At 48.1% G+C, this 24,582-nt stretch overlaps 1 protein-coding gene across 4 annotated transcripts in view; it reads left to right on the top strand.

Moving 5' to 3' along the window:
- Positions 1-24,582, top strand: part of SMARCA1 (SNF2 related chromatin remodeling ATPase 1) — a 2,556,005-nt gene that overhangs the window by 1,482,309 nt on the left and 1,049,114 nt on the right. For all 4 annotated transcript variants that reach the window (XM_078688758.1, XM_078688761.1, XM_078688757.1 and 1 more), the window contains one exon: positions 2,170-2,291. In XM_078688758.1, the coding sequence (XP_078544884.1) occupies positions 2,170-2,291 (122 nt within the window). The remainder of the gene's footprint in view (positions 1-2,169; positions 2,292-24,582) is intronic.

Here is a 24,582-nt window from a genome sequence, read left to right as displayed (position 1 = left end):
CCCACCTACCCCGGCCATTTACCCCACACTCTGCGATACTTCTTGGGACACCCACGTGCTTCATACATAATTTTCTCCTGTGTAGCACACCAGTCCACCCCAGTCCGCCATCGCCCGACACTCGGGGGTTCAGAGCATTTCCATGAGGCTGCGATATCTCTCTTGGCGACCACCATTGCTGTAGTTAAAAACACCTTCTCATTCCGAGACTCATCTAACCCATCAGTAATGCCCAGGATTGTGTGCTTTGGGTCGTGGGGACCTCCCACCTCAAGATTTCAGTAAGCTTTTCCTCTATTGTCCTCCAGAACCGCGCCAGGCCGGGACAGGCCCACACTATATGAAGGAAGTCAGCCGCGTCGTGACCACATCTAGTACAGGCTGGGGATGGACTAAACCTTGCCCGATGGAGGCGCGCCGGGATGAGGTATGCGGCGTGTAAATAATAGAGCTGGACCAGGTGCAGCCTCACGGATGCAGTGACTGTTTTAGGAGCCATAAGTGTATCACGCCAGTCCTCCTCCAGTGGGCTAACCCAATCCTCCCACCGAGCCCGCAGTCGGTCTAAGGAAGTGGGAGTATTGTTAATTAGTGTACGGTGAATACGTGAAATGCCACCCTTTCCCAGGTCCCCAAACATTATCTGAACTTTGAGTGGGCTGTGGTCGGGAAGTCGTGTACCTGTTGTAAGGTGTGAGCGGATGGCGTGTCACAGTTGCAGGTACCAATAGAATTGTGATTGGTGCAGTGAGAATCTGTTTTTGAGGTCTCCAAAGGAACGCATATGGTCTCCTACCCACACGTCGCCCAGCTGTGAAATACCTATGAGGTCCCAAGCCCTGAAACCCTGCAGCTCGTTTCACTTCTTTGAGCCAGGTCCCATTCCTCAATGGAGTGTACTGAGTCAGCGTATGTGTCCATTTGGTGTGCTGAAGTGTAGCCCGCGAGGCCAGCAACACAGAGCGCTTCACCTCTGGAAGGCAAGTGGACATAGGGGCCCTGTTCAACATAGGTTGGATCTTGGCATGGCCTAGCTCTCCCAGTTCGAGTCTGTTAGCCCGGTCTGACCAACCCCCGTTGAACCAATCATGTATGGAGAGAAGTCGTGTAGCGAGGTAATATAAATAGAGATGAGTCATTCCTTGGCCCCCGTCGAGCGAAGGGATCCTGCAGGTACTCAGCACCAGTCGGACCTACCTTTCCCCCAGATAAACTTATTGGCAATACAATGTAGTTTGCAGAACCAAGTCTTAGGAAAACACAAGGGGGTATTGTGAAGGACGTAAAGGAAGCGGGGAAAGACCATCATTTGAAAAAGGGCCGCCCTCCCCATGGGGTTCAAGGGCAGCGACTGCCACTTCTGGAGGTCCTCCTTGGCACGTTTCACCAGTGGAGTAATGTTCAGTGCCCAGCTCAGCTCAGGGAGCAGGGTGAATCCAGATCCCCAGATATTTAAAGGATTGACGGCGAAGACATTTCTGCATATTTAGTGATGTGTACTGCTGTATTTCATGAGTTTAGCACAGAGCCTCAGAGGAGAGCTGGCGCCATGACAGTCAGTCAAGCTCCGCCACCCAGTCCCCTCTCCTAGAGGTATGCCATTCACACTTAGATACCCTCCTCTTCACCTTTGCAGGTGACCTGCTAATATAAAGGAAACAGGCTTACGTACCCTGAATTCTTCTGTGGCCCATCCCAGCGCTGACCCTGTGACCGAATTCTGACTGCTACCCACGTCCCATCGAGCCGCTGACCCTGTACACCAATTCATCTGTGACAATGTGTCAGATCAACAAGAAAACAAAATTACGATGTAAAAATTCTAAGTGATTGCGTAGTAAGGAAACTCAAGCCTCGGTATCTAAACCTCCACTGTCCGATCAAATCTGACAGCCCGAAGAACAGATCGTTCCCCTCACTCTATTTATTCTATATGCACAGTGTCTGTCTTTTGATGAGTGTAGTGCAGTACAGACCTGTGCACAGGAAACAATAATATTTAGGTGTTCCTTATAACTATCTTTTAGCTATATTTCTGTTTTGCTGTTCAGAGAAAAAGTAAATTTATTTAAGCTTTTCCTACATTTCTGTTCTACATGGTTTTGATGTATTATTGACTTCGTCAAGCACGTTTTATTGACACACATTTTGGTTTTATTTACTTACCAGGTTCAAGAGTACTCATATTCAGCCAGATGACTCGCTTACTGGACATTTTGGAAGATTATTGCATGTGGCGTGGATTTGAATATTGTCGTTTAGATGGACAAACCCCACATGAAGAAAGAGAGGTGACTACTGGGTTATATTTTATAGTTCTGGTGTAGAGACATCTTTTGACTCGTTTCTAAAAAATATACATAAATAGAGCGCCTTTAAATGATCCCAATTCATCTTTTGGCCTGTGCAGCTGTCATTCACATTTTGGTTCCGCCCACTACAGACTGTAGCCTGTGTAAGTGATCAGCCCACTTTAGTCACTAGCGGCCCTCACTGTTAATGATAGCATTTCTCCCATGCACATGCGGTCATCCTCCCAAGAAGCAGTTGACATCTGTGTCGGGGCTGGTGTGGAAATAAATATAGCATTAGCTGTCTCACTACAGGTTTGGCACATTATAAATAACGAGCATCACGCACACATAGAGAGGTTAAGCATCAAGTGTGAAGCACATTTTGAAACATGCCCGCAGCACTGCCATTCTATGTTAAGTCGTCACTAATCATTAGTGAGGAAGTCCAACATGCTGAGTAGACCCTTTCTGAGAAAATCCTGTACTCGTACATATAGCCACCATATTTCTGTGATACTCCATGGGGGAGGGGGTGTGCATGGGGGATGTGATATCAGCAGCATTCTCACACAAAGTCCTAGGAAGCAAGCTAATAAAATGCACTCAGAGAAGAAGGCACACAGCGCCTGTGACGCTTTCCAGTACAGTGTGTCACGCGGCCTCTCGGGGGCGGGTCATCACGAATACGAGGCAGGACTGGCACAGTATCAGTCATCAGAAAAACATTATTTTAAAGGTGCTTGTACCTATTTCAGCTACTCACTAAGAGCTCTCCCATGCTGTGTGCAGCCCTCAGCAGCTTACACTTTTAGTCCGTTGTTGCTTAAGAAAATGTGTTTAGGAGTCTTTTAGCACTACGAAATACTTGTGTCTTGAGATGAGGCAAACGCAATAATTGACCTAATGTTGAAATAAATCTTTAATTATTAGAAATATATTTGTTAGACCTGGCACCATTGGCGTGGGTCTCCCTTCCATTTTTTGCTGTTGCCTCCTGCGTTTTTGCTATGTTTTTGCTGGTCTAGATGCTTTGGGCACTTTGCCACTGCTATTTTGTGCCAAAGTGCAAGTGCTCCCTATTGTAAATTGTTGTAATGGATTAGTGACTCCATGATTGGCTTATTGGATTTATTTGTCAGACCCTAGTACAGTTTGCCATGTGTGCCCAGTGCCTGTAAATCAAATGCTGCTGGTGGGCTTGCAGCAATGGTTATGCCACCCACAGAAGCAGCTGGTAAAATGTGGCTCGGGCCTGCCTTTGCAGAGCCTGTGTGCAGTCTGGGACTGCCATGTTGACCTGGCAAATGCACCCACTTGCCAGTCCCTAAACCATCCCTTTTGTACATGTCAGTCACCCCTAAGGTCGGCCCAAGGGCAGGGTGCATTGTATGTAAAAGGTAGGACATGCCCTGATGTGGGTGGCATGTCCTGATAGTGAATTACAGCCAATTTCGTTTTTCACTATTGCAAGGCTACCTGTGCCCATAGGCCAGAATGGGCAGTTTGATTATTACATCTTATAATCCTAACTGACCCAGGGAACAAGGTAGAAAAACGAGTTTAGTATGCCTGCACTCAGAATGTTAAAATACATCTCTTGGTGTGGGTGATTTTTACATTTTGCGTTTTATTTACCACTTTTAGAAAGTAGGTATTTTCTTGCCTAACCATCCAGTATGCCCCTGCTAGGTTTGTGTATTCAATGTCTGGTGTGTGAGCGAAAGGGGCCTGGAGAGGGCCTTGGCTCCAGCAGGCTGATGGGCCAGGGCTGGGCTGAATAGGACCTGCATTGAATAGAGAGTAGGGGGAGGAGATTTCCTTTCACTTGTCTGAGCCTTCATAGAATAGAGAGTAGGGGGAGGAGATTTCCTTTCAGCTACCCTGGGCCATGTCTGATTTCAACAATGATGACTCCACATCCTGCCAGGAAGCTGCACAAGGGAGGACAGAACTGGTTTTGGCTGGGCACAGACACACTCTGCCCTCAGAGAACAAAGGATTTTGCAGTATAAATATTGGGGCCCGACCTCAGAACTTTATATCATTTCTGGGAATCAAGACAAACTCTTTGCCAAGGAGAGTTACCAAGGAAGCTGAAGGCGGAGACTACCCCTGTGCTTTTTGCTGTTTGGGGTTGGCCTGCAGTGGTTACCTATTGCCAAGGAAAGGAGAAAAGGAACTTCGTGTGTACTTTTACTATCTTGAGGTAGATTTCCAAGGGCTTGAAGCTGAGCTTACCTCCTGTTCTGAAGTCTCAGGGACACAAATACTTCAGCACCAGCTCCTCCTGAATTTTCTTGCTGGGAATTCTACCTACAGTGAGGTGCCTGCTGATTGTTTTGGGCCCTCTGGAGACTGCGTGTCGCTGGGAGCTGGAAACGCGTCGCAACGGGGAAGAAGTGTGTCACCGCTGCAGCAGTTGCCGTCGCATCACCGAAGCAGCGCGTCACCGCCTCAGTTGTTCGCCGTCGCATCGCCGAGGAAGTGTGTCACAACACCGGAGAAGCATGCGGCCGCTGCAGAGGTTGCCATCGCATCACCTGAGAAACGTGTTGCAGGGCCTATTGCGGCTCCAAAATTAATCGATTTTGCCGCACGTCCGTCGTGCGTGAGCGCATCGCATCCATGTTGTCGCATCGCATCAAAGACGCCATTTTGTCGCATCGCACCGGATTGTTGCATCGCATCGAGGTGCCGTCTTGTCACATCGTAACCGGAATGCCGTAAGAAGCCGACGCATCACCTCCTCTCCGGTAAGGAACCGACGCATCACCTCCCCTGCGTTGCAGGAAGGAACCGACAAATCACCTTCCCCGGAGCAAGGAACCACCGCATCACCTTCCCTGCGACCCTTTTGTTTGTTTTGCGTGACGCATCCAAGGTACTTTGAGAGTAAAGTGTCGCATTTACCATCTACATTGAACTAAGTTACCTCTACTTTTTTAAAGTCATAATCTTGATATTGTATTGTGGATATTTGTCGTTTGGTCTTGTGTTAAGTCTAGTAAAGATTACTTTTTTTTTCTAAACTGGTGTGGTGTCCATTTGTAGTGCTTTACCTGTATTACTATATATGTTCACAAATGCTTTGTACACTACCTCTGAGATAAGCCTGTCTGCTCGTGCCAAGCTACCAAGGGGGTGAGCAGGGGTTATTTTTGGAGTGTATTCTCCTTTCCCTGACTAGAAGCAAGAGCCCCTCTTTGGACAAAGGTGCAAGCCATTGCCAACCAGAGACCCCCATTTCTAACACTCTTCAATTACATTAAAATTCTATGTTTAAATCAAAAGTAAATATCCACCTATAGAAAAAAAGTATTTATTATGCATTAACAATTATTAAAAGTGATGTCTATTATTAAAAATAATGTAGTTATATTCTGATAAAAAATGATACTTACATTTTTTTATTTATTTATTGACATTTCAACAATTTTATTTATTTATTTAGCGATTTATAAAGCGCCTGGTGACCCGGAGGCATCCCCGCGCTAATGATACAAGTGGAGACCAGAGGTACAATCTTGTACAATCTTGTACAATCTTGTACAATCTTGTGAACACAGCACGTCAGCGACCGTAAATGCTAGTATGCATAACTGTTTACATGTTGCTTAACTTCCTACCCGCCAGTGCCTCTCCGCACCCCACCCAAAAAAATTAGACATTTATTTTTAAATTCAAAATAGAGTACTGATTGAATTATATTAAGTAACATTTTCTACCATTTTAAATATTTAATTTATCCATATTTCCCATGTTGTTTTATCTTAATTCCCTACCTCCATTATTTTTTGTGGGAATTTGTCGCAGTACCAGTTGACCATGTGTGGTGCTGGACTTACTAAAATACTCATGTTTTTAGTAGTTAGTTACACTTGACTTCTGTGACTAGCCAAAAGTAGCAAACTCACTCAAAAGTATAAATCATTCAAAAATTATAAGTCACCTTTGTATATGTGAATTATGTGTTAGTGTAATTCTGGATGGGAAAGAGATATAAAAGTCAGAGTCACTGTTTTTTTTCCTTTTTAATTAACAGGCCCAGAATTCAAATAGGAGGTGCGATGTACCATATTTGAATTTCTTCATAGGTTTCGTAATTTAGGATTGTTTTCGGAGCAAGCCTTAAGGAGATTCATGCTTTGGGAAATAAAACGCTCTACTTACCCCACTTGCAAATTAAACCCCCCGGAAAACCATGGACCCCTTCTAGGAAAATTGGGTTTCTACTGGTAGAGGAAGGAGAGGGAGGATGATATCGCTATAGCTGTTAGCATTTCTGTGGTTACTGTTTTTTTTCATACACCTTTCACCAGTCTTTCACAATTGTTTGTGTGGCCTTCCAACTTGGACCCTACAGTGCGCCTACGGCATACATTTTAAGATCTCCGATTGAGTGCTCTCTCGTGGGCCTGCCAGGCATCGCAGTGCCGGCCTGTCGAGGAGCAGCACCTTATGAAGCATGTCACCTGTGGGTGAGTGAGGGCAAGTGTTGCTTTTGTGGCTCATGCTTCTTTGGCTACCCACATTCAACCAGGGATAATCTCTCTGTAGCTGCCACATTTCGGCACAGTATACTTATATTGCATTGGGATTTTCATTGTTAGTCAGAAACGCTGAATAATTCCCCATTGCTTGTGCGGACCCGGAATACCTAATACTGTTCTAAATCTAAGTTAATTACTTATGGAACTCCATTGTTAGACTGTCAGAGATGCCATTTTCTTTCTGAATGCTGGCAAATGTTGATGAAGATGATTATCTTTTTGAATTAACACCATCTGCCATGGAAAGAAGTTACCTTTCAACATATAAAGCATGAAGAGAAAATGCAGCCTGATGGGCTAACATTGGGAGGGGAGAAAAAAGAGACTGTCCCTTTAAGAACCTAGGAGCAACCCCTACCCATAATGCCCGGTACTGGCATTTGTTTGTCTGTGTCAGTAGTTTTTTCCAGCTCCTTCAGGCGGAATCTCTGAACACCTCAGGTGTTTTTCACACCTCGAAAATCTATTTTTTCTAGTGAGAGCAACATTAAAACCTATTAACTCAACATATTATTAGCTCTACTGTTGAGTAAACCTATTTTTGCATTCATCTGTCACAATGCCTTCTCTTTATAGTAACTGTCATTCTTGTGGTAAGAAGAAGGCAAGTGCTGATGCATACAAGGTCTGTGTGATATGCCTGTCACGATCTCATCAGGCAAAAGGATGTGACATTTGTAATAAAATATTGAAAAGGACACTTAATGAAAGGGCATCAGATTAAGAGGTCTGATGCAGGATATGAGAGTAGAAAAAGAAAAGAAGATTGTAAAGATCTACCTCTCGCCCCTTCACTGTAAAAATTCATCAATCTGGCAGATCTACAGATAAAAGATCACCTTCAAGACATTGTCATCAACGTCACTCTCATTGACACCCAATCGTCCACATTAAGACCAGCGATGTTACAGTGGAAAGCTTCAGCCCTGACATTCTCCCCCTCAAAAGAAGTGTCAATGTCAATAGATCACTGTTGCAGCTTGCTGTCAAAATCTGCTGAGGTTAGCAGAGTCTCTATGGATGTCGACGCCATGGATCTCTACGGCACCAGTTTAGTCACAGCTGCCGAGCACTCGATCACCGTCAACGGTAACACATGCAACATCCAAAAGCCATATATTGCCCTGTACGACGTTGAATTCCAAGTATCTGATGATCCTGTTGTTTAAATGGATGAACCTCTTCGTCCATTGAGGACTGTTATACCTTCAGAGGGTCCCTTGAAGACACACTTGGATCCATTAGTTAAGGCAACCTCCATGTCTCCAATCAGAAAGTGAAAGTCTCCTTTACCTATTAAGACAACGCCACTTAGAACACACTGTAACAGAAGGGATTCATCCTATTCCCAACCCATATCAAGATCACCTCATACTGATTCAATGCATATCTCCAACATGGCCACCACAGTCACCATCTAGAATATCTGCAGTAGATGATATTCTTACTTTTCAGGATGCTTTAATTAGAGGAGCAATTAAATTGAACATTGAAATAGACACGCCACAACCAATAGTTTCAGCTCCGAAGCCTGTTCTGCCCTTTCTTAAAGGTCTGTTGGACATTTTTGAAAAAACATTTTTTAACACAGCAACCGTTAAAGCTGTCACTCCTATACTTCTTAAGAACCTTATTTTCTAAAAATTGATCCTAAACCTGACTCAAACATATATAAAGAGGTTAGAAGGAAGCATTCTTCTGCTCAAGAATCCATGGCTCCTTCTGATAGACAGAAAAAAAATGAACACTCAAGAGAAAAAGATCTGTAGTACGCCTTCCACTCACTTAAAGAATGCCAATGCAGCAGCTCTTCTGGGGAGTATCACAAAGAGCTATGTGATGTTATGAACTCTTTTGTCTCTGATCTACCATCATATAGACCATTTCAGATAGTTAAAGAAGGCTATCTGAAAGAAACGTGTTATTTATAGATTCTTTACCTTAGAATTACCCCCAGGCGTCAGACTGGACCTGGAAAGTTTTTCGTCAGCAGTACCTCTACGCGTCGGAAGGTGGTGTCGGTCGACTCCACATTCGTCGTTGGCGTCGTGATGACGTCGCAGTAGCTACTTAGACGCCATCCTCGCGCGCTGACGTCAGTACTTTCATTTTCTGTGACAGCCGGCGCAGATCCGGAGACAGCGGTACCTCCAGTCATTTTTTGACTGAACTTTTTGAACGACTTTGTCAACAACTTTTGAGTCTACAACTCCTGGTGCAATTAGGGATGCCTAGATGTAAGGTTTGCGGATCCTTTTCCCGACTGATGACGTTTACGGATCTACACCGCGTGTGCCTCTTTTGCCTGGAGCGGGACCACGACCTGAAGTCATGCTCCGACTGCCGGTCCATGGTGCGAAGCTTTTGCGGGAGCGATCCCGAACGCTTCTTGAGCATCGGCAGTCGGCTCAGCACCGTTTGAGCTCCTGGTCGAGAAGGAGGTCGAGGGACTGGATGCAGAGCCATCAACAGTCGTCCAAGTCATCGAAGTCTTCGCACTCTGGGTCAGGTAAGTCAAAGCACAAGAAAAAGTCAAAGAAGCATCGTCGCTCTTCGACTTCTTCTTATTGGTCGGCTGACCCGACGAGGGATGCGGGTGGTGCCGCTCCCGTGCTCCACGTGCGAAGTCGTAGAGCCGACTCTGAGTTTCCCTCTCTTCCCTGGATCCATAGCAACTTCCGCCCAGCTTTGTATGTTCTACGAGGCGATACATGCCATTTTCGGGCGGCCTGCACCTGCTGGTGTGCCTTTGGGCCCCGCGAACTCGGTTGGAGGGCCAAGGCCTTTTCTGGCGTCAGCCCTAGCCCCACAGGCCCCCCAGACCCCCTTGTATCCAGGCCTGGATCCGGATCGGCGCCGGTTGACCTTATTCTCCAGTATTACATCTTTCATAGATTCACATGCTTGTATCTTCCCCGTCGTCATGGTGAGAGTCTCACGGTAACAGAATGACCAAAGCAGTATCATAGAGAAGAAAAAACTGCATAGAAAATCCCATAGGGACTGTAGCATTTGGTAACCAGACCATCTCATTATTTGGTCCAAAAGTCAGCCAATCAGCATTGCTGCCCTGCCCTCACACTCCCCAGCAGAAGCTTCCTGCCTCAGATTTCCAACCGCCTTCGTGTGAGAAAGGAGTCTCCCTGAGCTCTGCTCAGTTTTCTGTTCCTGAGTGAACTTTTGACCTTTTGCTTCTTACATCCTGACTACTGGATTAAGGTATTGTGTGCCTATATTCCTCATTATGGCTGAAAGCTCTAAAAAGAGGCTGTTCAGGCCATGCAGATCCTGTGGGAAGGCCAGGCTATACTCTGAAGACCCTCATAAGGACTGCCTATATTGTCTTCATCCTAAGCATGTGGCTAAGGATTGTAAATACTGTAGAACCTTTTCTGTCAAAACCCTTAGAGACAGAGAGGCTCGCTTGCTGTTATGGCTTCAAAAGAAGAAGGCCATCTCAGACTCAGATTCTGGGGATGAATCTGCAAAAATGACACATAAGAAGAGAAAGGCCTCTATTTCTGAGGAGAAAGTGGAGCCTAAGAAGAGTAAATCTAAAGATAAGGCAACGTCATCTCTTCCTATTACTCTTCTGAAGAAGCTGTCAGATCAGAAAGGGACAGGGTCTGCTCCACCGACCAGTTCCCTCACTTTTGCTTCAAAATCTGTGGAAAAGTCTTCAGCTCCGTCGACGACTTCACCGTCGACGACGACTTCGTCGACGACGACGGCTTCGTCGATGACAGGATCTAAAGCGGCGTCGACGTCGACGACGTCGACAACAACAACGTCGACGAGTAAGATTATCCCGTCGACGAAGAGACCGTCGACGACGACGACGACGTCGACGACAGGTTCGACGACGAGGATGTCGACGGGGGCCTCGTCGACGATGGTCCCGTCGACGAAGGTTCCGTCGACGGTGTCGTCGACGGCACCGTCGACGAAAATCATTCTGTCAACGGCAAAAGCTTTCAAATCACCACAGTCGAAGACTATGATTTCTATCCGGTCTTTTCAATCATCCAAGGGTTCGGCGACTATCAGCAAATCGGCGGAATTCACTTCATGGACGAAGATTTCACCTCTTCCACCATCTTCTTTGTTGGAACAAGACTCAGATGGAGAGGAATCTTCAGGTGCCGCCTATAGTCCTTCACAGCTCCAAATAAAGAGCCAAGACACAGACGAAGAAGAGGTATTTTCTTTCAAGGACAGACCTCAATCTTCCAGATATGAATCGTTCCAAGACACACTTGAGTATAATGAAGAGGAGGACAATCAAGAAGAATCGCGAGAGGAGGTACGACAGGACACAATGTCTATACCAGTGTCTCTTGTATCTGACCTCAGATGAATGATAAACGACTACTACCGTTGGTTCCCAGAGGCAAACGCCTCTCAACCAGCTACGCCGGTAGCTCCTGCACAGCCATCAAAGGCAAAAGCTTCCACGCAAGAGCAGGGGGTGAGATCACCGCCAGTGGTTACTCTAAGAGACGATCTAACGGAATCCGATGAGGATGAACATCCTGAAGAAGGGGAACTTGTTCATGATGCTTCGGGGCAGGAATGGAATGAGTACATCTTGCCATCGGCCCCGTCGCCTGACCCACTGCCATCCACCTCCCCTCCTCAAGACATTGGAGGGTTCCATGACATCATGGAAAAGGCGGCGAAGAGGTTTAAATTAGATATGGAAGTTAAAGAAACAGACTGTTTCTTGTATGATTTCAAGGACGATGCCAGGAAATCAGCTAGGTCAATCCCAATTATTCCTCATATTTGGGAAGAGGGCCTAAAAATTTTAAAGACACCGGCGTCCATAGCGGTTTCTGTTCCAAGGATTGAAAAGAAGTATAGAGCGCCGGAATCGGCTTCAGCCTGTCTAATAGGACACCCCAGGCCGGAGTCAGTGGTGACGCAGGCGGCGCAGAGAAATTCAAAGAACCCGGTGGCTACTTCCTTAGTGCCACCTGACAAAGAAGGAAGGAGAATGGATGGTGCTGGTAAGAGGTTTGCAGTCATGGCAGCCTCTACTATCAAGGCGGCCAATGCTATGGCCCTTATTAGCCGTTTCAACAGACAAATGTGGTCAGATCTGGCACCCTTACTGTCTGCGCTACCGGAGGATAGAAAGGAGGAAGCAGTGGCCATCCTCAAGGACGGAGCAAAGTCTGCGGCTGAATCTATTGACATCGCCATGGACGTTTCATCTATGGCTTTCAGGCAAATGGCTGGGGCAGTTTCGCTTCGTAGACAAGGCTGGCTTAAAGCAACCTCTTTTCGCCCGGAGGTGCAGGCAAAAATTGTGGACATGCCGTTCGATGGCGAAAGTTTGTTTGGGAAACATATAGATGAGGCGCTACAAGGCATAAAATCTGACACGGATACTGCTAGAGCGCTCGGATCTCTTCAACAAGGACGGTTTCAGTCCTTTCGGAAAAGAGGTACAAGAGGCCAATTCAATCAGAGATCTTCATATCAGTCCAACAGATATCAGCCATATAACCAACAGAATTATCGGCAATACAATTCAAACACCCAGTTCAAGCCCTACAACTCCTCTTACCAGCAGCAATCTAGGGGCAAGTCTGGCACCAGAGGGAAAAATCAACAGTCTAATAGACGTCAATGATTTCAGGCTGGCGCTCCCCACTATGCAGATCCCGGAAAACGACCACTATCTGTCTCAATACTTCAACAACTGGATGTCCATAACATCGGACAAATGGGTTCTAGATGTCATCAGCAGGGGTCACACCCTGGAATTTACAGAAATGCCACCGGATCATCCCCCAGTGATCAGGCTCTCTCAACATCGTCAGGAATTGCAGAACGAGGTCCACTCGCTTCTGCAAAAGGGAGCCATAGAAGAAGTACCGCAACATCTCAGAGGGAAAGGCTTCTATTCGCATTTCTTCCTCATCAAGAAGAAACAGACCCTGAAATGGAGACAGGTATTGGATTTGAGGGATCTGAATCAATACATAAAGAAGATTCCCTTCAGAATGTTATCATTACAAGAGATCCTGCAAATGTTAAAAGAGCAAGACTACATGGCGTCCTTGGATCTCATGGATGCGTACTTCCATATCCCAATTCATTGGAAGCACAGAAGATATTTAAGATTCACCGTGGAGAGTCGCCACTTTCAATTCAAGGTCCTTCCATTCGGACTCAAATCGGCCCGAGGGTGTTCACCAAATGCATGGCCCCGGTGGCAGCCCATTTAAGATTGCAAGGGCATTACATTTATCCGTATCTGGACGACTGGCTGGTGACAGGTCCATCATTCAGAGAGACAGCAAGTTCTCTCCACTGCTGCATTCGCCTGTTTCGACGCTTGGGACTAAGGACCAACTTGGAGAAGTCCTCGCTGACCCCGGCCCAGGGCATTCACTTCTTAGGAGCGTGGATATGCACCAGGACAGTGAAAGCTTATCCTTCCAAGGAACGGATGACAAAGATAATGGGTCTAGTCTCGGCCCTTCAGCAAAAAAGGTTCACTTCTGTGAGAATTTACAAGTCCATGTTGGGGATGATATCTTCTTGCATCCCACTGGTTCCAAATTGCCGTCTTCGAATGAGGCCTTTACAGGAACAACTGGACGAGCAGTGGGTTCAGTCCAAAGGCACCTTCGAGGATCGCATTACCATCACGAACCGTATGAAGGTGGCCATGTCATGGTGGAAAGTACAGAAGAACTTGGATCAGGGCTTACCCTTTGTGGCTCAAACGGACGCCTCCTTACAAGGATGGGGCGCTCATCTTCAGGAGCTGGAGATCCAGGGTCTCTGGTCAAACTGGGAGGCTCAGCTTCATATAAACATGCTAGAACTCAAAGCTGTGTTCCTGGGGCTCCAAGCCTTCTTACCCAGGATACGTCATGCATCGGTGCTTATTCAAACGGACAGCACCACAACTATGTTTTACCTGCTGAAGCAAGGGGGAACAAAATCCAGACATCTGTCGATGTTGGCGCAAAGAATCTGGAAGTGGCTAATAATCCACGGCATTTCAATCCAGGTGCAACATATACAAGGCATCCTCAACACACGGGCAGATGCCCTGAGTCGCACTTCGAATGTGACGCACGAATGGGAACTGCACGACACTCAGCTCCGCAGTGTTTCAAAAGTGGGGCACTCCCACATTAGACTTGTTCGCAACCAAGGACAATTCAAAGTGCGTCCAGTTTGCGTCCAGGTACCCTCAGCAAGATTCCAGGGGAAATGCATTCCACATGGATTGGACGGACATGTTTGCCTACGCGTTCCCTCCGTTTCCGCTGATACCACGAATACTTCGCAAAATGAGGGCGGAACCTTGTCAGGTCATACTGATAGCACCAGCCTGGCCGAGGCAGGCATGGTATCCAGAACTGCTACGGATGTCCATGTTCAACAAAATTCAGTTTCCGACATTCCAGAACCTCATTTCCATGAAAAACGGTCAGATTCTTCATCCGGACCTGCAATCGCTAAAATTGTCCGCATGGAACCTCATGAGCGGGAACTCCAGAACTTAAACATTCCTCAAGAATGCAGACATATTCTATCTCAAGCCAGAGCTATGTCAACCAACAAGACATATGCAGCTAAATGGTCTTGTTTCTGTCACTGGTGCGACAGTCAAAAATTGCATCCGTTAACAGTACACCCTGAAGGTATTCTACCTTACCTGTTGTCTCTATCTAAGGCAGGACTATCGCATGCCTCGGTAAAGGTACACTTAGCAGCAATATCACGCTTCAGGAGAAAGCCAAACGAGCCATCTCTCTGGTCTTCCAGGCTAATAAAGGAGTTCATTAAAGGACTTTTTAGAGTTTTTCCACCCATTCGGCGCCCACCAGTTCCATGGCACCTCAATACAGTCCTGTCGCAACTTATGAGGCCTCCTTTTGAGCCTATCCACAACACAGACTTACAGTTCCTTTCATGGAAGACAGCCCTGCTCCTCGCATTAACATCAGCAAGGAGGGTTAGTGAAATTCAAGCCTTCTCAGTGGAAGAACCCTTTTTACAATTTCGCCAGGACAGAGTTATTTTAAGGACAAATCCTACCTTCATACCTAAAGTCCCTACGACTTTTCATCTCAATGAGCCCATTATTCTGCCTACCTTTTTCAGCAATCCCTCATCTGATGCAGAAAGAGCATTGCACTCTTTAGACATTGCTAGATGTTTGAAGTTCTACATTGAACGAACAAAGACATTCCGCAAATCCAAACAATTATTTATTGCTTTTGAAGGCCAAAGGAGAGGCCTTCCTCTATCAAGACTGAGTATTGCAAGATGGATATCATCGGCTATTCTGAAATGTCACGAGAAAGCGGGAAAGCCGCTCTCTTCTAAGGTGAATGCACATTCCACAAGGAAGATGGCGACATCAATGGCCTTATTCGCAGGAGTGTCGCTGCCAGACATCTGCAGAGCAGCAACGTGGAAGAGTGTGCACTCTTTCACCAAGCACTACTGTCTGGACACTGCGTGGAAAGAGGACACGGCAGTGGGACAAGCTGTTCTGAAACGCCTATTTCAATAAGGTACAATTTGATTATCTGCTAATTTCTCTATACAGTACTTTTGACTTATGTTTGCATGTATATTTATATATATATTTTTTTATTATTTTTTTATTTATTTATTGACGTAAGAAAGTTAATTACACTGTTCATCACATATAAGGAGATGCATAGGAGTCGCCTACAACCCCAGCGGGCCGGCTACATGTACTCCCAGCAAGGACAGCAAGTTGTAGTTGGACACAGCCCATCAGCCGACATCCAACGGACCGGCGGCGTATTATCAGATAAACCATATGCTGTCAACAGTGTCATACTCGCCTATTTGTTCGATAGTATTCTTACATTTTCACCATTTTTTATGTTTAAAAACTTAACAACCTATAACATAACAACTCATTACCCAACATCTGAGTTCCTCTTGCCACCAATACTCTGTATCACAGCATCCTTCCTCCTCGGTGCCAATATTAAACAGCAGTACGCTCTATGTGCACCTTCTGATGGATATATCACTCAGTGTCTGTTTCCGAGTCTGACGCGCCATGAGTTAGCAGATATGTGCGCAAAAACCCCCAATAGTCCTTAGGTCTAGATCCGATCGGCAGTTCCTCCTCGTATGTATTGAGAGTGTCACGACAATACACCAAATCCTCAATCCAGTGCTTTACCTCCGGGATTTTCCTGCTGTTCCAATGTAATGATACCCGTCTTTTGGCTAACAGTAATGCAACTACACAGAATTTGCGTTTTAAAGCCCTGAGCTGCGGAACTATACCCAACAGACAGATTTTAACGTCACACATCACAGACATTCCGAGCATTTCATTTAGGACCTGCACGACCTGTTCCCAGTATCCGGCTACTCTGCGACAGTGCCAAGCTAGATGCATGAAGTCTGCGTCATCCTGGTTACATCTGCAGCATTTGGAGTCTGCCCTCAAACCATATTTATACAGTCGCTGAGGTGTATGATACACTTGATGCAGATATTTGTAATGGATGATTTTCAGGTTACCATTAGGTGTTAACATGCCAGTAAGCAAACATGCGGATTCCCATTCATCGTCCGTTAGAGGTTCCACCAGCCCAGAGTTCCACCTATCCTTAGCTTTGTCTGAGTTACCCCCTATAGCTCCCTGTATGCTCGTGTATAGTTTAGATACTAGGTGAGACGCTGTGGGTGTGGTCAGGAGCAATTGCAGGGGTTCCAGTGTCTGTGGTTCTTCTGGATGTGAGGGGTAATGTTCCCGAAGCGCTCTCTGTAGTCGATAATAATTAAAGCTGAAGAGCGGGGATGGGTTGCTGATGTATTGCAATTTGTCCAGGGTCTGGAATTCACCATTCCTGTACAGATCCCCTAGTGTGTCTAAGCCAGCCCTCTTAAGCAAATCCATACCTATCTGTTCCTGTGTTACCGAAAGTGCCGGGTGATGTGCTAGTGGAAGCCGTGGTGCATATAGTGGTAGGGTGTGTGCTGCCTTGCCCATCAATCTCCAAGCTTCCGTGGTCGCATTTACCGGGTTAATGTCGCGCTCGTGTATCCTAGGGCGTTGATGTGTCAGTATGCTAGACAGAGGAATCGGATCCGCATCTCCCGCCTCCACCGCCACATGCGTCATAAAGGGTACACTGTGGTGCCAGAAATGTGCGAATTGCGCTTGAGCGCATAAGTAGTATAGGTAGAAGTCTGGGACCTTAAAACCCCCCCTAGCGTATGGCAGGGTCATGGTGCGCATCTCCATCCTCACTTGTTTGCCCGCCCAAAGCAGACTAAGTACCAGCGTATTGATACTGCGGAATACCGCAGCAGGGGGTTTGATCGGAATATTATTAAACAAGTACAGGAACTTCGGTAGAAGTACCATTTTTACTATCGCGGCTCTATCTGCCAAGGATAAGGGAAGTCTGTTCCATCTTTTAACTTTATCTTCAAGGGCCGCTATGGTACGTCCGTAGTTCGTCCGTACGACCAATCCCGGGTCTCTGTGGAACCATATACCCAAATATTTCGTCGGTTCCCCCTGCCATTCCAGTGGGTAGTCCAATTGTGTTGGGCTTGTGCTGTCCGTCAGCGATAGGATAAGGGATTTATCCCAATTTATCTGCAGACCGGACTGTTGGCCAAATTTTATGTATTCCCGCAAGAGCGGATTCAAATGCTGTTCAGGGTTTTTTACATAGAGCACCATGTCGTCCGCATAAAGCGAGATATGTATTGGACGGGAGGGCATTTGAAGTGCTGAGTAGTGATGATGTTGTCGGATTTTACAAGCCAGCGGCTCCAGGATTAATGCGAATAACATCGGTGAGAGTGGGCATCCCTGCCGGGTGCCCCTGCCTATGCGGATTGGTTCCGAAATGTACTTGTTTACTCTGATGCGTGCAGTCAAGTCAGTGTACAACATAGATATCCATCCCAGAAAAATCATTGGGAACCCCATACGCACCAACACCGCCTGAATAAAGGGCCAGCCGATGGTGTCAAACGCCTTAGCAGCGTCAAGCAACACCGCCACAGCCTTCGTTTCAGGAGCCAGGTAGTGAGCTAGTGCAAACAATGTGCGGGTGTTGTGTGTGGTGGCTCTATCAGGAATAAATCCGGACTGGTCGGGTCTTATTAACAGGGGCATAAGAGGTTTCAATCTATCTGCAAGCAGACTGGCTATTATTTTCGTATCTACGTTTAATAACGAGAGAGGGCGGTATGAATCACATTTGTCTTCTTTTTTGCCCGGTTTCAGCAGTGTGACGAGTAAAGCCTCACTCAGTGACGCTGGCAGCGTCTGGGCCTCATGGGCTGCCCCGTACAATCGTACCAAATGCGGGGCGAGTAGGTCAACGTACGTTTTATAAAATTCCGTCACGAAGCCATCTGGCCCGGGTGCCTTGTTATTTGGCAAGCGTTGGATGGTGTCTGTGACGTCCTCCACTGTTATCGGACGCTCTAAGTATTGCCTATGTCCATCCGCTAGCCATGCCAGTTCAATATCTTCCATATATGCCAGTAAGTCAGCCTGAGAGGGCGACGGGCGCGCCTTGTATAGAGTGCCGTATGTGTGCATGAACTCCGTTAGTATCCCCTTCACATCAGTGATCACCTCCCCTGATTCCGTACAGATGGACTTAATATTTTGTGGAGGTTTACCTGAGCAAATTTTAGCGGCCAGTTCCCTGCCCGGTCTGCCCCCCTCGCCATATCTCCTAGCAGTTGCCCGTCGAGATACATATTGATGCTCGTCCAGCGCGTATTTGTTATGTTCCGTTAGGAGTGCTTGAATGTCCCCCAATACCTTCGTGTCGCCAGTTTGGGTGTATGTCTGTTCCAGTTCTTGTATGGAGCGTTCTCGTGTGTGTAATTGTTGTCGAATGTCTTTGAGGATACCTGAGGACGTACTGATACAGACTCCCCTAATGGTAGCCTTAAAAGCCTCCCATAGCAATCCCGGGTCCTCAGTTGACGGGCCATTTATGTCAAAGTATTCCACTATTGCCTTATGTATTGTGTCACTATATATCGGGTCTCGTAATGCTGCGGCATTGAAGCGCCATGTAAAGGGAGGTGGGTCATAATGTGGGATGGCTATTTCCAGCAGCACAGGGTTGTGGTCCGACAGCGTGCGTGGTAAGTGTTTGATATCTGAAACCCACGTTAGAACTTCTTGTGTGCCTAGCCAGTAGTCCAGCCTGGACCAACTGTTGCTTGCCGCTTTAATGTGTGTCGCCGTTGTGGCCCCTGGGTGACGTGTCCTCCACATATCTACCATATGAAGGTCTGCCATCGCGTCCTGCAGCATCAACCTGGCCTTCCCATGTTGTTCCGCTGTATGTGCCGCCCTGTCTATCGTATCCTGAAGTGTAACATTGAAATCACCCCCCCATAACATGTGATCTACCTGGAGGCCAGCCACAGTGTGCCATACAGTACTAAAGAATCCCGGGTCATCTACATTAGGGCCATATACATTAACTAAGAGTACCTTTTGCCCCCTAATCGTGCCTGCCATAACAACGCTCCTTCCATCAGTGTCCCTGTGAATGTGAGTGATCTCAAAGTTCGTACCCTTCTTTATCAATATGCTCACCCCCCTAGAATAAGATGAGTAGCTCGAGTTGGTGACAGATTCCGCCCATCTAGCGCCCAATGTGGTTGTGCCATCCCGAGCCAAGTGCGTTTCCTGTAAGAAGACAACGTTAACATTCATCCGATCAAAATATGCAAACAATCGCCTAATCTTTTTCGGGTTGCCCAGACCTCGCACATTCCAAGTGAGGAATTTCAACGTACTATGGTTCGCCATTACTCTCGACGATGATATCAATTTTCAAGAACATTAACCTTACTAAGCGCATCTCAATCACTGCGTGATTAGTTGTACTTTGCCAAATCCATAATAGTGCAGAGTGACGGTGTTCAAAACCTACCCAGCTATGTATGGTCAAGGAGGTCGCCATGCTTCTCAGACACAGCTTTCGTAGCTCAGTAGACTCAGATTTCCCCTCCCCCCCACCTCCCACTTTAGCACCCAAACGTTGCCAAAGCCATCCCTTATTAAACAGTAACATCAGTTTAGAACTTAGGTTGGGGCGCACCCGCCTGGGGGTGTCACCAGGGTCACACAACTCCATCCACAAAGTGGACGTGGACGGACGCATATAACGTCTTTAACGTAATTTGCATAGTAATTCACCTTTCCCTCTCCCCCCGCCAGCAAGAAACATAAACAATATTAAGTCATTGCCAGAGCGACAAATTTTAGCACAGCCCAGGACTTTAGTCCGGCGACACTACGAACCTGTGCCCGTTAGGGGGATCGACCCGAGGGCCTACATCGTAGTACACCCTGATACTAGTCCATCAGCTAGTGGTGTGTTCCATACCCCCGATCTCCGCGGTCTGCCCTGCGCCCTCCGGAAACGGCCGGTCTTGTAATTACTCACTGCGTGGAAGTTCATCTCAGGGTGTACCGCTGCAGTCAACAGGTCGAGCGGCGTGGCCCCGCAGGGGTCCCCATTGTCCAAAGTGAGTCTGGCGCCAACTCAGGTCGACCTGGCGCAGCTGCTTATTTCGTTGCAACAGTGGAATGATCATTTCGGCCTCTCAGCATTACCAGGGACAACATGCAGATATCGCAGCTCATCTCGTCAGTCCACATCGCTCGTCGGTTCTGCTCGTTCCTGCGCTTTGCGACGTTTCACATGTTGTTTGATGAATTCATGTGCGGCCTGCACCGTCAGCAGAATGATAGGCTTGCCCACGTTCGTGATTTTGAGTTTCGCCGGGCACAGCATTGCGTATTCAAGACCTAGATCCCTCAACTTCTTCTTTACTGGGGCAAATTCCTTTCGAGCTAGTTGTACCGCCATGGTGTGATCAGGATAGAACTCCAGGGTATTGCCTTGATGTGTGACTTTGCCCATGACCCTAGCAAGCCGTAGCACAGTGTCTCTGTCTCTGTAATTGAGCACTCGGGCAATTACCATTCGTGGCGCGGCCCCCGATTTCGGCACAGGTGCCAGTGAGCGGTGAGCACGTTCGATCAGAAACATCGGGGATAGTTTGTCAGCGCCGAATATGTCTTTCAGGAGTAGTTCGATATAAGTTTCCATTCTCCCAGTGTTGGTGGATTCCGGTAGGCCCGATATTCTAAGGTTGTTCCGCCTGGACCTGGCTTCCTGGTCCTCCACCTTAGCGCGCAGGGTCTCTACCGTCTTCTCCAAGCCCCCACAGATCTTCGAGGTGTTGTTGTGCTCATCTTCCACTTTGGAAATCCTCTGTTCCGCTTCTACAATCCGTTCGTCGTGCTTTTCAATCTTGGCCGCCATGTTGTCCACTCTTTGCACCACGCTATCTAGTTTGCCATTCATCTCCTGCAGGCTCTGCTGGATCGCTCGCAGCACCGTCTCCATGCCTGACCCTTCCGCCATTTCTACCTCGCCTTCCAATTCCGGGGGGGGAGCTGTGGTTTTCTGCTGCTTTTTCGTCTCGAATGGGAGCTTGGTTTGTTGTTTCTCCGGCCTTCCCATGCTCCACTGCGACGGGGGCGTCGTAGATGTTGTCGCCCTCGGGCTGCTTGTTGGTGCCCTGTTAGTCGCAGGGGTATCGTGGGGTGTTGGCGTCTTGGTGCCCCACCTCGGGGTACGTCTATTCATTTGCCCCTGTGGCCTCAAGGAGCGTCGTCAATGGCGCAGTTATGGGTGCTGCTGTAAGACGCCAGGATCCCTACATTCGCTGTGGCAGGCGTAAGTAGTGTCCCTCAGAGTCTGGATGATGCTGGGCGTTGCCACGTGGTATGGGTCTGCACCTGAGCGCTCTCCTGAGCCCTGCGGCGCCTCGGCGGGGTCCAAGCGCTTCTGCGCCCTGAGCTCCAGCTTCCACCCCCCCTGGGCACTCAGCGCGGGCGGCGCGCAATATATGGATCAGCGGGTATGCGGCATCCCCCGCAGCGTGTGCAGCAAGGCTCGCTCACCTTACGCTTGCCGCCAGTGCCGCCCGTTGCAACTTGAGGTCCCGTTGTGTTTGCTCCGTAGTAAGTCGTCGCCGCAAATCATTTGCGTTCCAGCGCCACCGCCATCTTACCCCAGCTGGAACGCACAACAAAAGATTCCTTTTTCCGCTAGATAGGGCGAACACCTCCACGTCGCTGCATTACTGTCCAGCAGGCACTATGCGTTCGTTCATTTACCGTTATGAGGGCGTTCAGGGCAGTCGCCAGTCCTCATAGAGCGCCAATGTTCATCGGGGCAGAGCGCGGCCATTTTGTTGCGCTCAGGCAGTTCCCGGGGATTCCGCTGATTATTCGTCTATCAGCCCTTGGTCTGCTACATTAGTGCCGTAGAAGTGTCGGCCTCATGTTCCGATGACCATAGATGTCATTTGGTCACTTCAGTGGCGGGTTTGCAAGGCGAAAGGAGTTCCGCGGTTGCGCCCGTCCGGCGGAGCTGACACTTCAGCCAGCCATCCCGCAGTGCGCCCTCTAGCGCCCCATGTATATTTATATATATATTTATATATCTGCATGCTTGTTATTATATGGATATGTATTGTTCTAACATTGGTTTCCTGCAGAGCTTCCTTCTGGGTTCTATCCTGGAAACGCTGCAAATTTTTCTGAGCACTGCTTACTACTCTGATACAAGCATGTGAATCTATGAAAGATGTAATACTGGAGAAGGAATTAGTTACTTACCTGTACACTATAGTTCTCCAGTATTATCTTTCATAGATTCACATGCTCCCACCCGCCTCCCCGTTTCGCAGGCAGAACCTGTTCTCGGTATTTATCCATGTCTCTCACTCGGGGACGGAAATCTGAGGCAGGAAGCTTCTGCTGGTGAGTGTGAGGGCAGGGCAGCAATGCTGATTGGCTGACTTTTGGACCAAATAATGAGATGGTCTGGTTACCAAATGCTACAGTCCCTATGGGATTTTCTATGCAGTTTTTTCTTCTCTATGATACTGCTTTGGTCATTCTGTTACCGTGAGACTCCCACCATGACGACGGGGAAGATACAAGCATGTGAATCTATGAAAGATAATACTGGAGAACTATAGTGTACAGGTAAGTAACTAATTCCTTATGCCTCCACTGGCGCCGCTTACCCCAGCATCGCTACCGCATTCATGCCGGTCACCCCCACCCCCCCATGGACGGTTCGACCCCGTACTCAATCCTGACAGGCATCACCGGCGCCAAGAGAGTTTTTTGTGCCCCTGTTCACTCCTGGGGTCTCTTTTTGGCCAGATTGGCACCCAGAGAAGGAGGAGGAGGACTAGGAGGGGTCATGTGATGCTCTGACTGACCAGTTGGAAAGTGAACAAGACTGGAGAGAGGACCTGGGGGATGCCAGTGGTCTGAACACCTCCCCTGACCTTAGCATGTTATCTCCTCCTACCGTGGCTACAGAAGAGGGAGCGTCATACGCAGTGGTGTTGCGTAGGACAGCCGAGGCTCTCAACCTCGAACTCCCTACAGTGGCAGTCAGGACTAACCTCCTGACAGAGGTGCTTCAGTTGGCTGCGAGCTCTTCTGAGCCTCTGCTTCCATTTAATGAGGCCCTTACTGACGTCCATTTGGGCACCTGGTCCAGGCCCAACACGGGGGCTCCCATGGATAGGATGATTGCCCGACACCACCGCCCAGCTCCGGGCGACCTCACTTTCCTCTCCGAACACCCCACCCCTGAGAGCTTGGTGGTCCAGGCCTCTTTTGTTATGTTATGTTATGTTATATAGAGTTTTGTTAAGCGCTCAGCTACTCGGACCGAGTGTCCCGGCGCTATCAGACCCAGCACAACACAACCATCATCTTCTTCCAAGATCACATTCCCCACCGCTCCACCGGATACGGAATCTAAGAAGCTGGATCATCTTGGAAAGCGGATTTTCTCTTCTTCCAGCTTGGAACTGCTTTCGGTAAACTCTACATGTCTATTGGGCCGTTATTCCCACTCTGTGTGGGACTCAGTTGCGCAGGTGCTGCCTCAGTGTCCGGAGGAGGCCCAGACAGTGCTCTCCCAGGCTATTTCCGCCGGGAGGGATGCGGCTAAGTTTACCATTTGTGGGCTGGATACCGCCGAGACTCTGGGCAGGACAATTTCCATGTCGGTAGCTCTGTGACTCGCCTGAATGAGGTTGATTGGCTTTTTTGGGGATGTCCAGAATACCCTCATGGACATGCTCTTTGATGGCTGTCGCCTTTTCGGTGACAAAACAGACAACACTTTAGAGCGTTTCAAGAACTCATAAGCTACAGCCAAGTCCTTGGGCCTCTCCAGTCGCCCAGCTCAGTCTGCTTTTTGCCCCTTTGTGGCTACGGAAGGGGTGCCCCACTACGTCCCGGACAAAGCCACAGGCCGTAGCAAGTTGCGCAACCTTCGTGCTGCCGGGAACGGGGGAACAACTGCCTTGGTTCAGGGAGCCAGCGGGTGGGCCAGTCCACCAACCCCTCCCCCGCAGCAGCCTCCAAACCTTCCTTGTCTGACATTTCAGGCCCATCAAACACCAGTGGGCGGCAGGATTCGCCATCACCTTCCACACTGGTGCACCATTATGTCGGACAGGTGGGTTTTGCAGATAGTCCAAAGGGGCTACTCCCTCCCCTTCGAGGCTACCTCTCCAGCCATGCCACCGCAATACCAGCGCTTGTCCGAGAATCACCTGGCCCTTCTCCAGCAGTAAGTTATGGCTCTCTTGGCCAAGGGAGCCAT

Source organism: Lissotriton helveticus, chromosome 4_1 (genome assembly GCF_964261635.1).
Source record: "Lissotriton helveticus chromosome 4_1, aLisHel1.1, whole genome shotgun sequence".
Lineage (NCBI taxonomy): Eukaryota > Metazoa > Chordata > Amphibia > Caudata > Salamandridae > Lissotriton > Lissotriton helveticus.
Note: the sequence above shows the minus strand (reverse complement) of the source record. Positions and strands in the feature narration are given on the sequence as shown.